Source organism: Bidens hawaiensis, unplaced genomic scaffold (assembly GCF_021521415.1).
Source record: "Bidens hawaiensis isolate Kalapana, Puna unplaced genomic scaffold, B.hawaiensis_p1.1 tig00006688_1, whole genome shotgun sequence".
NCBI lineage: Eukaryota > Viridiplantae > Streptophyta > Magnoliopsida > Asterales > Asteraceae > Bidens > Bidens hawaiensis.
Window position 1 is genome coordinate 2,058 of NW_027504969.1, and position 14,246 is coordinate 16,303.

Below are 14,246 nucleotides of genomic sequence, written 5' to 3' on the forward strand. Positions count from 1 at the left end.
AGAATTTTAGCTTTATATTATTTACACATGTATAGATTATATGTGTAATGAGTTGATAAAGAACCGAACAACCGATTCAAGCCCGTACTAACAATACAAGTTTATTATCATTATTAGTATTAGTAAAATAAGTTGACAACAAATAAACTAACAACAGATACAATGACAAGTTTACTAAAGTTTCAATCTGACTTTATTCTGAAACCAAGTTGGCAATGTGAATTTTATACCAGTTCACAAACAGCCAGTGCTAATGTACAAGTCATCAAAACCGAACCTTACAAGCCATTCAACAACACCGAACAAAATATGGATAAAAGAAACTAGACAAGGGCATAATTGTGTTTTAGACAAGAATAAAAATGTTTGTTTATGAATTTGGTCTATCTGCTAGGGCTCCGATTGCTCTCGATTTCAAGTTCTTTCAATTTCAGCGTTAACAGGTACGTGAATTCGTCGATTTTAACTTCCAGATTGAGGAAGAAAGAAAATGAGTCAGAATTTACTATTCGTTATGCGTATGTATATATGTTCTCATTCATGTTATATGTTTAATTTACTTATCAATGTTTTACGATTGTTCATAGGCCAGTTCTTTGATTATGAATTCGTTAGGGGTGCAAACGAGCCAAGCCGTTTAACTTACACAGTGCTCGAGCTCGGTTTGCTTCTATCTCTATTTCTAAAGTTCGGGTTGGTGAGCAGTTTACAAGCTCAAGCCGTGCTTGTTTACTATTTATTAATCATTAATTTTATATCTTTATAATTCATTTTGTTTATTTTCATACAATTATAATTTTATATATAACATTATATATACATATATATATATATATATAGTTGTTTTTTCATAACATGATATATATATGTATATATATTAATTAATAGTTATAAATGCTATAATTGTTCGTGAGCCGGCTCGAGCTTGATAAGTGAAGCTCAAGCTCAGGCTCGGGCTTGTTTGTTGAGTGAGCTTACTTTTAGGCTCGAGCTCGGGCTCGTTTAAGCTCGGCTCGATCAAGCTTTTTCACAAGCCGATCTTGAGCGGCTCGGATTGTTTGCACCTCTAATTATGATGCTATTTAGCTGCTGATTACAGGCTTTTTTTATTTAGGCATATTTGTCAATTATATCCAGGGTTTATTTTTGCTGATTACAGGTTTCCATATCTTATAATTAAGTGCAGTGAATTACACAGATTAGTTTAGGAAAGATGATTCGAGTTGCCGGTAGGCAGTTGAGTGGGTATTGTAGGAGAGCTTCAAGGTTCGGATTCGGGTTTGCGTATGGCACCACTTCTGTTGCAACATTATTCAACCGCAAATTCGAAAACAGTTTACACCAGCTCAGAGATTCTTAACTATATGAGAGGATTAGACTGAGAGAAAAAACAGTTGATCCACAAATTGGCCAATTTTCGCATGAGGCAAGGTAAAAAGACTAGGGTTCGTGCTATATTTCATGAAACACTGCATCGTTTAGCTCGCACTGATCGCGATGGGGATCCAGCTTATATATGATGCTTTGGAGAATGTGAAGCTGATATGTGAAGTGGCTAAAGTGAGAATTGCTGGTAATATTTATGATGTTCCTGGGGTTGTGGATAAAGATCGTCAGCAAACTCTAGCTGTTCGTTGGATTCTTGATGCGGCTTTTAAGAGACGCACTAATCATAGCTCAAAATTGGAGGAATGCTTGTTTGCTGAGATTATGGATGCTTATAGGAAGAGGGGAACTGCACGTAAGAAGAGGGAGGTTCTTCGTGGACTTGCTTCCACCAACAGGAGTTATGCTCATTTCCAATGGTGGTGAAATCGGACACAAAAAGCTGCGTTTCATTCAATCTAATTATCCAGTAAGACACTGCTCTGTTGAATTTTTGCTGCAAACTTCATTAGCATTTTCTGTTTCATATTGTTTCTTTGGTTATATTTGAACAATTCATACGATGCGCATTATGTCAAGAAGACCTTGCATGACCTGAGTTCTAATTCTGGTTATCAGCCTTTTACTCTTTTTTCTTTTCTGTTTTTTTTCCCTTTTACCTTTATTCCGTTGTCTTGCATTGGTTTTTTGTTATAGTAGTGTTATACAATATGTATTATCATCCACACTTAGCACTTCTAAACTATTAAGAAAAAAATTTTAGTTTCATAAATGCTTAATTGTTAATGGCTTATAAAAATCCTCTCGTCATTTACACGGAAACAGCAAACTAGAGGTGCATAATACAACCCCCCTTTTCATTGAAAAGTTATAATTAGACATGCTATTTGGCACGCATGTTGCTCATTGCTAATGTGTGACAATTACTAGGAGCTAAACAATTGAAAATTGTTTTTTAGGCTGGCATTTATATGTGTTCTCTAAAATTTCTCTTGTCATTTACACGGAAACAGCAAATTAGAGGTGCATGATGCAACCTTTTTTTTTTTTTGAAAAGTTATAATTAGACATGCTATTTGGCACTTATTTTGCTCATTGCTAATGTGTGACAATCGTTAGGAACTAAACATTGAAAATTGTTTTTTAGGCTGGCATTTATATGTGTTCTCATTCATTTTTCTTATGCCTTTCCTTCTTTCTCATTCTTGAGTTCATAGGCCCAAACATGCTTCATTTGAATATGTCATACAGAATCATGGTTCTCTGTTTTGCTTTAGAAGATGTTGTCAAAGGCACACACCACATTGTTTTAACACTAGTTGCATGCCCATTAATTCGTTCATAAAACCACCAATTTGGTTTGGAATCCAGACCCGTTTTATCACATGTTAAAAATTCATAAAAGTCATCTTCCAACCTTTTGGTCTTTGACTGACCAACTACCGTGAGAAATCTTTCCTGTTACGAGAGTACAGCAATTTGATCTGTACTTTTGGGCAGTTTTGGCATGCTACACAAATCAATCTGCTGTATGTTGATTGTTATAATATCACTACATGCAAATGTTGTATTTGATAATTCAGCTTGGAACTCAAATAATGTCATTTTTTTTATGTTTCATTGTGTCTAGAGGACTCCAATTTCCAATTAAAATGAGTGATTGTGTCTTGTGCTTGTTGTGTTGTAAAATTGGCACGAACCAAACTTTTTCTGTGCTAAAAAAATTTACCTGTAATGATTTTAAATGTCCTCTCCCCAGTTTTTTATCATTAATGCTTAATTTACCATCATAAGTAGAGCATATCTGTTAGTCACTGGTCATTAAGTATTCCAACTTTGATTATATAATTTTAAATTTATATATGCTAAATGTTGTATACCAGAATTTGACTGGGAGATACTGAAATGAGCCATTTATGGTTCTGCTGCTTAATGCTTATTATTTATAGTTCCCAGCAACACAAGTTGCAAATTGGATACTTAACCCTAACTAGAAGAAAGGTTATATCAACTTCTTATGTAAAATAATCTTTTTCTTTTGTGTTTGAATTTGGCAGGTTCTTCTACATTACGGACCGGTGAAGATTGATGATGTTGGAGAATCCATAGCAGAAAATAAGTGACATGTTCACCGTGACTGGTTGCTATTTTATTAGTCTCGAAATGTGTACTTAAATGAAGCAGAAAATAAGTGACATGTTCACCGTGACTGGTTGCTATTTTATTAGTCTCGAAATGTGTACTTAAATGAAGCATTGGACTCATTTTACAAGTTGAGCACACTTGAACCTCATCCTGCTGTGGCCTAATGGTTTTGTTTATTCCTTTTTGTCTGCAACTTTTAATCTATTTTAAGGAAGCATTATAATCAAATGTTACACATGTTTAAAATAGGTCAAAGAGTGATCATATACATGTTAACACCCACCCTACGCTTACCGCCTATGCTACAGCTCGTGTCACTTTGCCCCATTTTCCCCTCATCTTACAGCGACCCCTGTCATATTCATTAGAGCAGTTTATTGTTACAAAATATTTGTTGCGTCTCTCTTGGCTATGTCCGTCCTACATCTCCTGCACGCCCCTTTACTACTGTTTATACGACCAACTTCAACATATTTCGCTAACATAACAAATCAACTGCATCAAAAGTTGCTGTGTGAAAGGCTACATTTTATGTACCTAGTAATTTACATCATGCGTAGCATGTGTTCAAACAGTACAAAGTTAATTTCATAATATTAAAATTTAAAGAGAATTATTATTTGTACTTATATAGTGTATAGGCGGTTGCACTTTGCAAGTCTAATTCTCAAATTCTTTGTGCTTTTCTGGTGGGTGCATTCTCAATCCTTCCGTCAGTTTTACACATTAGCAGCTTTTAAATTTAGGGGTATCTTTATCTTTTTGTAATTAAATACTAACAGATACAGTTATCTCCTTCTGGTATTCGGGTTTAAACACCTGAGTATTGTCCTTATTCTTAGTGGACATTTTATACCCCTCTGTTAGTCTGGTTCATAATTTCTCATCTTTTTTCTCGCACATTCTTCTTTTCCATTCATCTTTCTAAGCATTTCCCTTTCTTCCTCACATCAACTTCCTCTTCCTTAACTACTTGAGCACCATCCACCAAAATCCAACCGAGCACCACCATCTTTGTCGCCGTCGCTAGTGACGGTATCAGTACAGACCGGTACCGATCCCGAAAATCCCAAATATTTGGTACGGTACCAAAATGTTCGGTTCAGTACCGGTACAGTATTATATTGGTTCGGCACAATACTGGTATTTCGTGCAAAATTCGGGAAATACCGGTACTGTATCGAAGCATATCGGTGCTAAAAACTCAAATACTTGGTACCAATTCGGTACCAACGTTACCAAATTGGTACCGGTACTGAAAACACTCATCCTTAACTGTCGCACCACCACCACCGTCTCCACCACCAATCTACCCAAGGCAACACCCCAAGTCAACACCAATCTCCACCACCGTCAACCCGATCCATCCATGGGTTTTAAATTCTCCACAGAGATCCGATCCTCCTACTTCTCCCGTAAATCGTTACTGTTTAATTGTTATTTTTTGCGTTAAATCAGGAAGCCATTATAGTTTAATCGTTAATTTTTTTGTAGTGGGCGGGTCAAAATTGAACCTAAATTTTAAGGGAATTAAAGACCATGACCGTAACAAGTAACAAATTGGATGCTAATAATAATAATCTTTTGAAAGACGTACGCCGAGCCGACCGTCACCCAAAGTCGCCGAACCCATCTATCTTCACCCTAAACACAAACCATCAACGCTCCTATTCTGTACACCACCCACTACTTCTTTCTTTCCGTACACGACGCCATCGGTTTAAGGTACACTCACGGCGTTACCCCCCTTTTTTTATATGTTTTCCAGTTTGAATTTGGTTAAATGCCCATATGCCTACCAACTGTTTGATGAAATGCCTTTAACTTATTTTTTCAGGAAAATATTGGCCGGGTTACGAAAACATGGGCCGATTTTACGAGTTTGAATTATTGGGTTGTTCGGGATTATCATCGTCTTGTGGGATTGGTTAATTCCTTTGAGCCGCAAATTCAGAAGCTCTCTGATGAACAGGTTTGACTGTTTTCATTCCATTATGTCTTTTGCTATATCAAGTGTTTTAACTTTTTTTAATGGTGAATTAGCTAACTGCAAAAACTGATGAGTTCCGTCGACGTTTGGCAAAAGGAGAGACACTTGCGGATATTCAAGCAGGTTGTTAAATGGCTTCTTTTATGTTTAGGGCATTGAAGCTTGTTTCTTTTTGTATGTATTGATTGAATATATGTATTTACTTTACTTAATTATGCAACAGAGGCATTTGCTGTTGTTTGTGAAGCTGCCAAGAGGAAGCTTGGTATGCGACATTTTGACGTGCAGGTTTCTCACCGTCTCTCTGTTTTAAATGGATTTTGTCAACTTAATTCTAGTCAGATAAAGTTCAATGCATTTATTACGTAGTTTATGTAATGAAATGCTTATTTTGGTTAATAACCTTGATTAGAGTTTGGTCTTGCAATTGCTAAATTATTGGCGGTGCCGTGCTTAATGACGGGTCTATTGCTGAGATGAAAACCGGAGAGAGGAAAACATTAGTTTCAACATTGGCCGCATATCTTAATGCCTTGACTGGCGAGGGTGTTCATGGTATGCGTATAATATTTGTTTTTCTTGTACTCTAAATTTGCTGCAGTATGATCGCCATAATCTATTGATTTACAGTGGTTACTGTCAATGATTATCTTGCTCAACGTGATGCTGAGTGGATGGGTCGTGTTCATCGCTTTCTAGGTCTTTCTGTTGGTCTTATTCAAGTAAGTTATTATACCCTATGCCCATGCTTAATAAATAATAACTAATAACATCCATAAACTACTACTTAAAATTTCCTCTTTACTTCTTTGTTTTTATATTACCACATACAGAGAGGGATGAAATCTGAGGAAAGGAGGTCTAATTATAAATGTGATATTGTAACATCCAACTTTTTGTTAAATAATAAATTACGGAAAGTTTTGTTATTAACTGTGTGTCGTTAAGTTAGTCATGTGTTAACTGTTTGGATAAGGATTTGAAATGGGAATGGAGAGTGGATGGTGGGACCCATAACCCACTATATAAACCCAACCCACCCACCATTTCACCATTTTGTCTCCCTCCCCACACACTAAAAAACACACACACTTCTTGTCTCAAACACCTGGATCCAAATCCGAGCAAAAGAAAGGTGAATCTCGTGTTCAACGTCATCGAGCAACAAGAAACGTTTGGAAGATCCTGCGTGTTGTCCCGATCTGAACTCGAACCCGAAGCAAAAGGTAGGTTTCGGTTTTATGGTTAGAATCGGCATGCAAACAGATATAATGATAGATCGAGTTGTGAAATTTAAGAAAAATATAAACTTGGTAAGTTATAACCTCTCGGGTGCACTTTGTGATAAAAAGGTGGTGTTTGGACTTTGAGAGATGGGTTCAGGATCAGGTGCATGGGGTCAGAATGTGTCGAAGGTTGGGAAAGAGTAAAAATCAGGTCCTGAGGAAGAGGCACGAAGTAAAATGGCTTAAAAATGGTAAAAGCGAAGAAAGTCAGGCATTTCGCTTCGCTCAGCCTTGAGAAGCGAATCAGGCATTTCGCTTCGCTCAGCCATGCGAAGCGAAGCGCTTTCATGCGAAGCGAAACGAAACCTCCCATGCGAAGTTGTTTAAGCTGTGACCCGATTAATTTTCTGATGCGTTTTTGTTAAAGGACTGTTAACGAAAATAAAATTTTTCCGAGCTGACCCCAGCCAGGGGCTCTGCCCCCTGGACCTTGCTAGATGAGAGTTTCATTAACTTAGATGTAGGAAGTAGTAGTAATAGATAATTGACACGCGTAATGTATTGTACGGTTAGCCGTGCTCAACTAAGGAAGGACATTACCATTAACGGCGAAAGAAACCGACTCCATGTGAGTTCTAGCCCCATTTCCTTGTTATGTTTTCGGGGCTGCGTGCATACTTCTAAGTGGCAGTTAAAAGGCTTATCTTAAGTGATAGGTATATGATACGTGTATGATCGTGCATTGAAAGTTATTGCTATAGGATGGTTATGTGAATGAATGTGTATGTAAATATTATATGCATAAGACAAGGAAAATATGCGCTTATGATAGGGACCAGACCCTCATAATATCTGAGATGATAGGGACCAGAACCTTATAATATCTGAGATGATAGGGACCAGACCCTTATAATATCTGAGATGTTTAAGATAGAATAGCTTATGGTATACCATAGGGTTTTATGAAAGAAAGTATGTAAGTACGTATGCATGTATATAAAGTATGTGTGAAAGAAGTAATAGCAAAGTAATGTATGAATACGTATATTCGGACGCGTATGAGTAAGGGCAGGAATGTATTGTATGTTAAATTGATTAACTAGAACTCATTCAGCGTAGCTGACTTTTAGTATGCACGCAGGCAGATAGGTTGAGGCAGCTGGCTTTCGGAGGGATACATGGCACGAGCTAAAGAGATTGACATCTATGAAGAAGTGTCAAGACTATTTTATGTTATGTTATGAAAATACAATTTGTATGTTAAGACAAAAACGAATGTTTGTAATGTGATGTTTGAAGTTTTAAATTATTCCGCGAAATTTTAAATTAACTCTGATTTTAGAATTGTGTTTATGAGTAAATCCATAATGGTATTTCCCTTACGTATATTATTATTATTATTATTATTATTGTAGAGGTAAGGCTGCCTACATCTTACCCTCCTCAGACCCTACCATAGCTTTGCTATTGGTGGGGTATACTGAGTACGATGATGATGATGATATTATTATTATTATTATAATTATTATTAGCTTTTATATAGCTGTTAAACTGTGATCTTATTATTAATATTATTATAATTAGTAGTAGTTTTTATATAACTGTTAAACTTTGATTTCCTTTATTTTGCTTCATACACATGTACTTAGAGCCGAGGGTCTCTCTGGAAGCCACCTCTTTATTCCTTTGGATGGAGGTACGGTGTGCCTACATCCCACCCTCCCCAGACCCTACTTATAGCTTTGCTGTCGGTGGGATTTTACTGGGCATGATTGATTGATTGATTGAGTAAATCCAACACCAAAGTAGGGTTACCGGGAACGGAGCCTTACAGATATTACATACACCAACAATTCAGTAAGTTCCAATATGTTTTTTTACTGCAATATCGTCATTTGTACTAAATTTAATTATTTTAGGAACTTGGTTTTGACTATCCGAGAGATAATCTTGCTGGAAGCAGTGGACAACTGGTTATGAGATGGTATTGCTATTAAATTTCACAGAGCATATTTGATTTGAGTTGCTCCAGGACTAATAGCACATTGTTTATCAGGCCAAAACCGTTTCATTTTGCAATAGTTGATGAAGTTGATTCTGTCTTCATTGATGAGGGGAGAAACCCTTGCTGATAAGTGGCGAGGCATCTTTTTGTTCCAACTTTTAAAATTGAAGTAGTAACTTATTATTACTATTATTAGTATTATTATTTATTTATATAACTTTGATGTACATCTCAGGCTATTAAGGATGCTGCACATTATCCGGTTGCTGCCAAAGTAGCTGAGCTTCTCACACGTGGCCTTGTAATCTAGTTTCTTATTTCTATTTCTTTTTATATTTTATTTTCGGCTGTTAATATCCATTGTGCTTCATTGTTTATTTCACTGCACAGCATTACAAAATAGAGCTTAAAGATAATTCAGTAGAGTTGACTGAAGAAGGAATTACCCTAGCTGAGATGGCTCTGGAAACAAATGATCTTTGGGATGAGAATGATCCTTGGGCTAGGTAGCTTACATTATTTCATTTTTTTTCTCATGTAGAAACCATTAAGTTTATCATTCAATTTCAACCTCTTGTTATGCATTGTAGATTTGTCATGAATGCTTTGAAAGCCAAGGAGTTTTACCAACAAGATGTCCAATACATTGTTAAAAACAGGAAGGCTCTCATAATAAACGAGGTAGAAAACACAATTTTTATGTGATTACTTTCTCTTAGTTTTCTTTGATTTGCATTAAGTTACTTTAGCAATTTTCTTTATTTTAAATATTTCTTTTTTTTCTTTTAGTTGACGGGGAGAGTGGAAGAAAAACGTAGATGGTCAGAAGGGATTCATCAGGCTGTGGAGGCCAAAGAAGGTCTACCAATCCAGGTATATAGTGATGTTTTCAATTGTCTGTGTGTCTGCCACGTCATCGTTTTTCTTGGTAGCTTTACTCTCTTGTGCTTTTTAGGCAGATTCAGTTATAGTGGCACAAATTACGTACCAGTCACTGTTTAAGCTGTATCCAAAGCTCTCAGGGATGACCGGGACTGCAAAAACTGAAGTATTTGACATTTTATGAATTTACATTTGATCATTAATATCAATATACTGTTAGATGCCTTATTCATTTACATTGTTACAGGAAAAGGAATTCTTGAAAATGTTCCAGACACCTGTTATCGAAGTCCCCATAAATTATGCCAAATATTCGTAATGATTTACCAATTCAAGCTTTTGCAGTAAGACACTATTTTTTTTCTCTTGTTATTGATACTTCTAATTAAAAGTTGTTATCCACGCTTTTAATTGTTTTGATTACATAGACTGCTTGTGGTAAATGGGAATATGTCCGTGAAGAAATTATAAATATGTTTAGAACTGGTCGCCCTGTTTTAGTTGGAACCACTAGGTACTACGATGATATTATCTCATATTTTTCATTATTCATTCTTCTTTTCTTTATTTTTTGGGTTTATAAATTTGATATAAAATGATTCTTTTGTGGGTGTAGTGTTGAGAATTCAGAATATTTGTCTTATCTGCTAAGGGAAAGCAGGATCCCTCACAATGTTCTTAACGCACGACCAAAGGTTTATTAAATTCCTACTTTTTATGGAACTGATTTTCATTCTTAGTATTTATTTTATTTATATTTTTCAGTATGCTGCCAGAGAAGCCCAAACTGTGGCCCAAGCTGGACGAAAATTTGCTATCACCATATCTACAAATATGGCTGGTAGGGGTACAGACATTATATTAGGAGGCAATCCAAAGGTGTGTTGACTTTTTCAGTCTCTCATGGACGTTAGTTGTGTTCCAGCTTCCAAGTAGCAAAGAATGTGAACAATATATGATTTATATTTGTTTTAGATGCTTGCAAAAGAAGTTATAGAGGACAGCATACTTTCACATCTGAGTCATGAAACTCCAGATATAGACCCTGCAGACACAATGTCACAAAACGTATTATCAAAAATGAAAATCGGACCATCATCATTAGCTTTGCTAGCTAAGACTGCTCTAATGGGTTATTGGCTTTGACCTTTTGACTTCATTGCCAATCTAGAAATATCTTGTGAATACACATGTTAATGTTCTTGGTATTGCTTTTATTAATGCAGCTAAATATGTGTCCAAAAGTGAGAACAAGAGTTGGACATATGAGAAGGCTAAATCTGTAATTTCAGAATTGATTGAGATGAGCCAATCAGTGGGTTTAGATGAGCTGGAAAGACTTGTAGAGGAACAGTCAGAGATGTACCCTCTTGGTCCTTGCATTGCACTTGCTTATGTGTCAGTTTTAAAAGACTGTGAAGCTCACTGTTACAATGAAGGGTTAGAAGTCAAACGACTTGGTGGGCTCCACGTGATTGGCACATCTTTGCACGAGTCTAGAAGAATTGATAATCAGGTAAGTCAGCGAATTTGACCTTTTTAGGACTTGTGATTTTTATTCTTACAAACCACTTTATATGTGTTTTCTGTGCCTTGCACAGCTTCGCGGCAGAGCAGGAAGACAAGGAGATCCTGGATCAACACGGTTCATGGTTAGGTAAGCTTCAACTCAAATAGTTGACTTAATTCTTCTTTGTTACTTTCCACACATTGTGTTTTTCATTTTTCTTTTGCTTCTCGATTTTCACTTATCAATGCTACAGTTTGCAGGATGAAATGTTTCAGAAGTTCAACTTTGACACTGAGTGGGCTGTGAATCTGATATCAAGGATCACAAATGATGAGGATGTGCCAATTGAAGGTGATGCAATTGTTCGACAGGTGTGATTTAGTTCATTATATGATAATTATATTATGTTAATGTGTGTATTATATTCCTATTAAGTGTTAACTTGTTGATGTTTATTCGTTTTAACGTTAACTGTTAATTCTTATTATTTCAAATTTCAGCTTCTGTCTCTCCAAGTTTCTGCAGAAAAGTATTTCTTTGACATAAGAAAGAGCCTTGTAGAATTTGATGAAGTGTTAGAGGTACATATATTCTATAGCATATGCCATCATGTACATGCAGTTTTTTCTTATTTTCGGTCATCTGTTAAACTAGGGCCTTGGTGATGATTTTTCATTATTATATTTTATGTTTTCCCAGTTAATGTCTAGTTATGTCTGAATGGCCATTGGAGTTGCATTACTGAATATATAATATTCTGGTTCCAGGTGCAAAGGAAGCATGTTTATGATCTTCGTCAGTTAATTATAACTGGTGATCCTGAGAGTTGTTCACATCACATATTCCAGTTAGTGTTTTCTTCACCTTATTTCCCTGGAAATTATTAATCCAAAAAAGTAGACCTTTATATCAATCAATCAATCAATCATGCCCAGTAAAATCCCACCGAAAAGTAGACCTTTATACAATTAGTAAATACATATTTAATAAATCCTGTGATTTTTTGTTGTTACTTTTGCAACATAAATATTTTATGCATGGATATTAGGTACATGCAAGCAGTCGTAGATGAAATTGTTTTGGCAAATGTTAATCCATTAAAGGTATTATTAACTAAATTATCTTTACCCTACATTCAAGTTCTACTCGCCTGGGTAGTTCTGATCTCTATAATGTATATATTCGATAGCGTCCAAACAATTGGAACTTAAAGAAACTCTTAAAGGACTTCTTTGCAATTTCTTGGAAGATTTTAGATGGTGAGTTTTATTTTCAGTCTTAATTAAGATTTGCTTCTTTATTAAGTTTTTGGATTAAATCATATCTTTGGTTTCTTCAGAATCATGTACAGGAATAACAGTGGAATCTTTATTGCTTTCACTTGTTAATTCTCATGAAACGAGTGATGTACATATTAACGACTTCCAGTTTTCAAATTTACCTCAACTTCCAAACGCTTTTAGAGGTATCCGTAAGAAGACTTCTTCACTGAAACGCTGGCTGGCCTTATGCTCTGATGATTCACTCAAGTGTGTACAATAATCATTTTTTTTATGAATTTGGTTTCATTTTTTTATTATAATAATATGAAGTAGGAGGCAGTTTTGATCTATTTACTTGGGATGCTGTAGAGAGGGAAGATATCGAGTTACTGTTAATCTTCTGCGCAAGTACCTTGGTGATTTGCTAATTACTTAATATATGAACACTGTTCAAGAGTCTGGCTATACTGAAGACTACGTGAAAGAAGTTGAGGTAATTTAAATCTAATGCTAATAATATTTGAATTTCATGTATTTTCTTTATTCTTTTTATAATATATTAAAATTTTAAACTTGAATGCAGAGAACGGTTCTTGTGAAATCCCTAGATAGTTTCTGGAGGGATCATCTTGTCAACATGAACAGACTAAATTCAGCGGTATGAACATTATTATAAATTAGATTCCAAAAAGTTTCATGTTTGATTACTTACTTTTCCTCTTTATAATCATTAAAAAACAATTATATGAAATCCTGAAACATCATGCTTGTCACTTAGCTGTAAATAAGCTATTCGCATGCTTAAATAGACTTTGAACATTGTACTTCTGTATTATTTCAGTTTTGCCATTGACTTGATGTTTTTAACAGATAAATGGTTAATTTGATGCAGGTGAATGTGAGGAGTTTTGGGCATAGGGACCCATTGGAGGAATACAAAATTGATGGTTGTCGGTTCTTCATCTCGATGCTTAGTGCAACACGAAGGTTGACTGTGGAATCACTTTTGAGCCACTGGTCAACTCCCGAGGAGTCCCAAGAAGTATATGTAGGATGATCAAACAATTAGGAAAGATTATATGTGTGTCATTGTACAGGTGATATGTTACATTTTTGGGAGCTAGGTTTGTTCTTTTCAAAACAATTTGTTTTGTGAATTAAGAAAATTATTGAGGATTTATATAAGGAGTGTTTCTTAGCATAATCTTTTTTTACCTTTCAAGCATGATGATGCTCTCTCCTTTAAATGATCACGCATTTGTTTTTAAATAATCAACTATAATATCATATCTGTTATATAATAATATACTTTATGGAAAGTAGTCTAGCTAGTTTTATACCATGTTTATTAATTGTATTTATTTCTTGATAATGTGTCTCGTGTGGTTCTTATTATATTGCAATCAATGTTAAAGAAAAAGAATGAAGGCTATGTAGGCGTTTGTTTGGACCCTTAAAAGTAAACCTGCTACACCTCCTAAAGTCATCACATTTTAAATAAATATATCTTGATTCCAATTATTCATCCAATCAATATGTTCCATCTGTCTCGTTGTCTTGTGATGTCTTCCATAAGATAAAACACTACTTGCTATACACAAAAGCTACATTGATCATATTTCTATGGGCCTAGCTATACAAACACCAGTTATGTGCTATGCGCCGTATAATTTTGCCGGACAAAGAAATGACTTATATGACCATTCACATAACTCTTATTGGTCGTATGACCTTTTTCACTTGCCATATGGGCATATGACATCATATGACCATATAATATGACAAAAAAGATTATACAACCGTATGATGTGACATGCAAACTGGTGTACACTTTTGATAT

The 14,246-nt window shown here is 35.4% G+C and overlaps 1 protein-coding gene and 2 pseudogenes across 2 annotated transcripts; all 3 read left to right on the forward strand.

Annotated features, from left to right (window-relative positions):
* The first annotated feature begins 1,194 nt into the window (after positions 1 to 1,194).
* LOC143609626 (small ribosomal subunit protein uS7m pseudogene) lies at positions 1,195 to 2,014 on the forward strand (annotated as a pseudogene).
* A 3,056-nt stretch (positions 2,015 to 5,070) lies between these two features.
* Positions 5,071 to 12,686, forward strand: LOC143609630 (protein translocase subunit SECA2, chloroplastic-like; annotated as a pseudogene). Its single transcript, XR_013149449.1, has 29 exons — positions 5,071 to 5,256; positions 5,363 to 5,503; positions 5,575 to 5,644; positions 5,745 to 5,807; positions 5,954 to 6,076; positions 6,152 to 6,243; positions 6,355 to 6,394; positions 6,874 to 6,876; positions 8,582 to 8,604; positions 8,667 to 8,731; positions 8,804 to 8,890; positions 8,988 to 9,053; positions 9,143 to 9,258; positions 9,343 to 9,433; positions 9,542 to 9,625; positions 9,708 to 9,800; positions 9,882 to 9,978; positions 10,063 to 10,148; positions 10,251 to 10,329; positions 10,400 to 10,513; positions 10,610 to 10,766; positions 10,861 to 11,150; positions 11,236 to 11,291; positions 11,398 to 11,515; positions 11,645 to 11,725; positions 11,912 to 11,991; positions 12,193 to 12,247; positions 12,334 to 12,403; positions 12,484 to 12,686. The product of XR_013149449.1 is annotated as a protein translocase subunit SECA2, chloroplastic-like (transcript).
* A 127-nt stretch (positions 12,687 to 12,813) lies between these two features.
* On the forward strand, positions 12,814 to 13,495 carry LOC143609631 (protein translocase subunit SECA2, chloroplastic-like). The gene is made up of 3 exons (XM_077084336.1): positions 12,814 to 12,899; positions 12,990 to 13,064; positions 13,299 to 13,495. The coding sequence occupies exons 1-3, from the start codon at positions 12,846 to 12,848 to the stop codon at positions 13,461 to 13,463; spliced, it is 294 nt and encodes a 97-aa protein (XP_076940451.1). The 5' UTR covers positions 12,814 to 12,845; the 3' UTR covers positions 13,464 to 13,495.
* Positions 13,496 to 14,246: the final 751 nt, after the last annotated feature.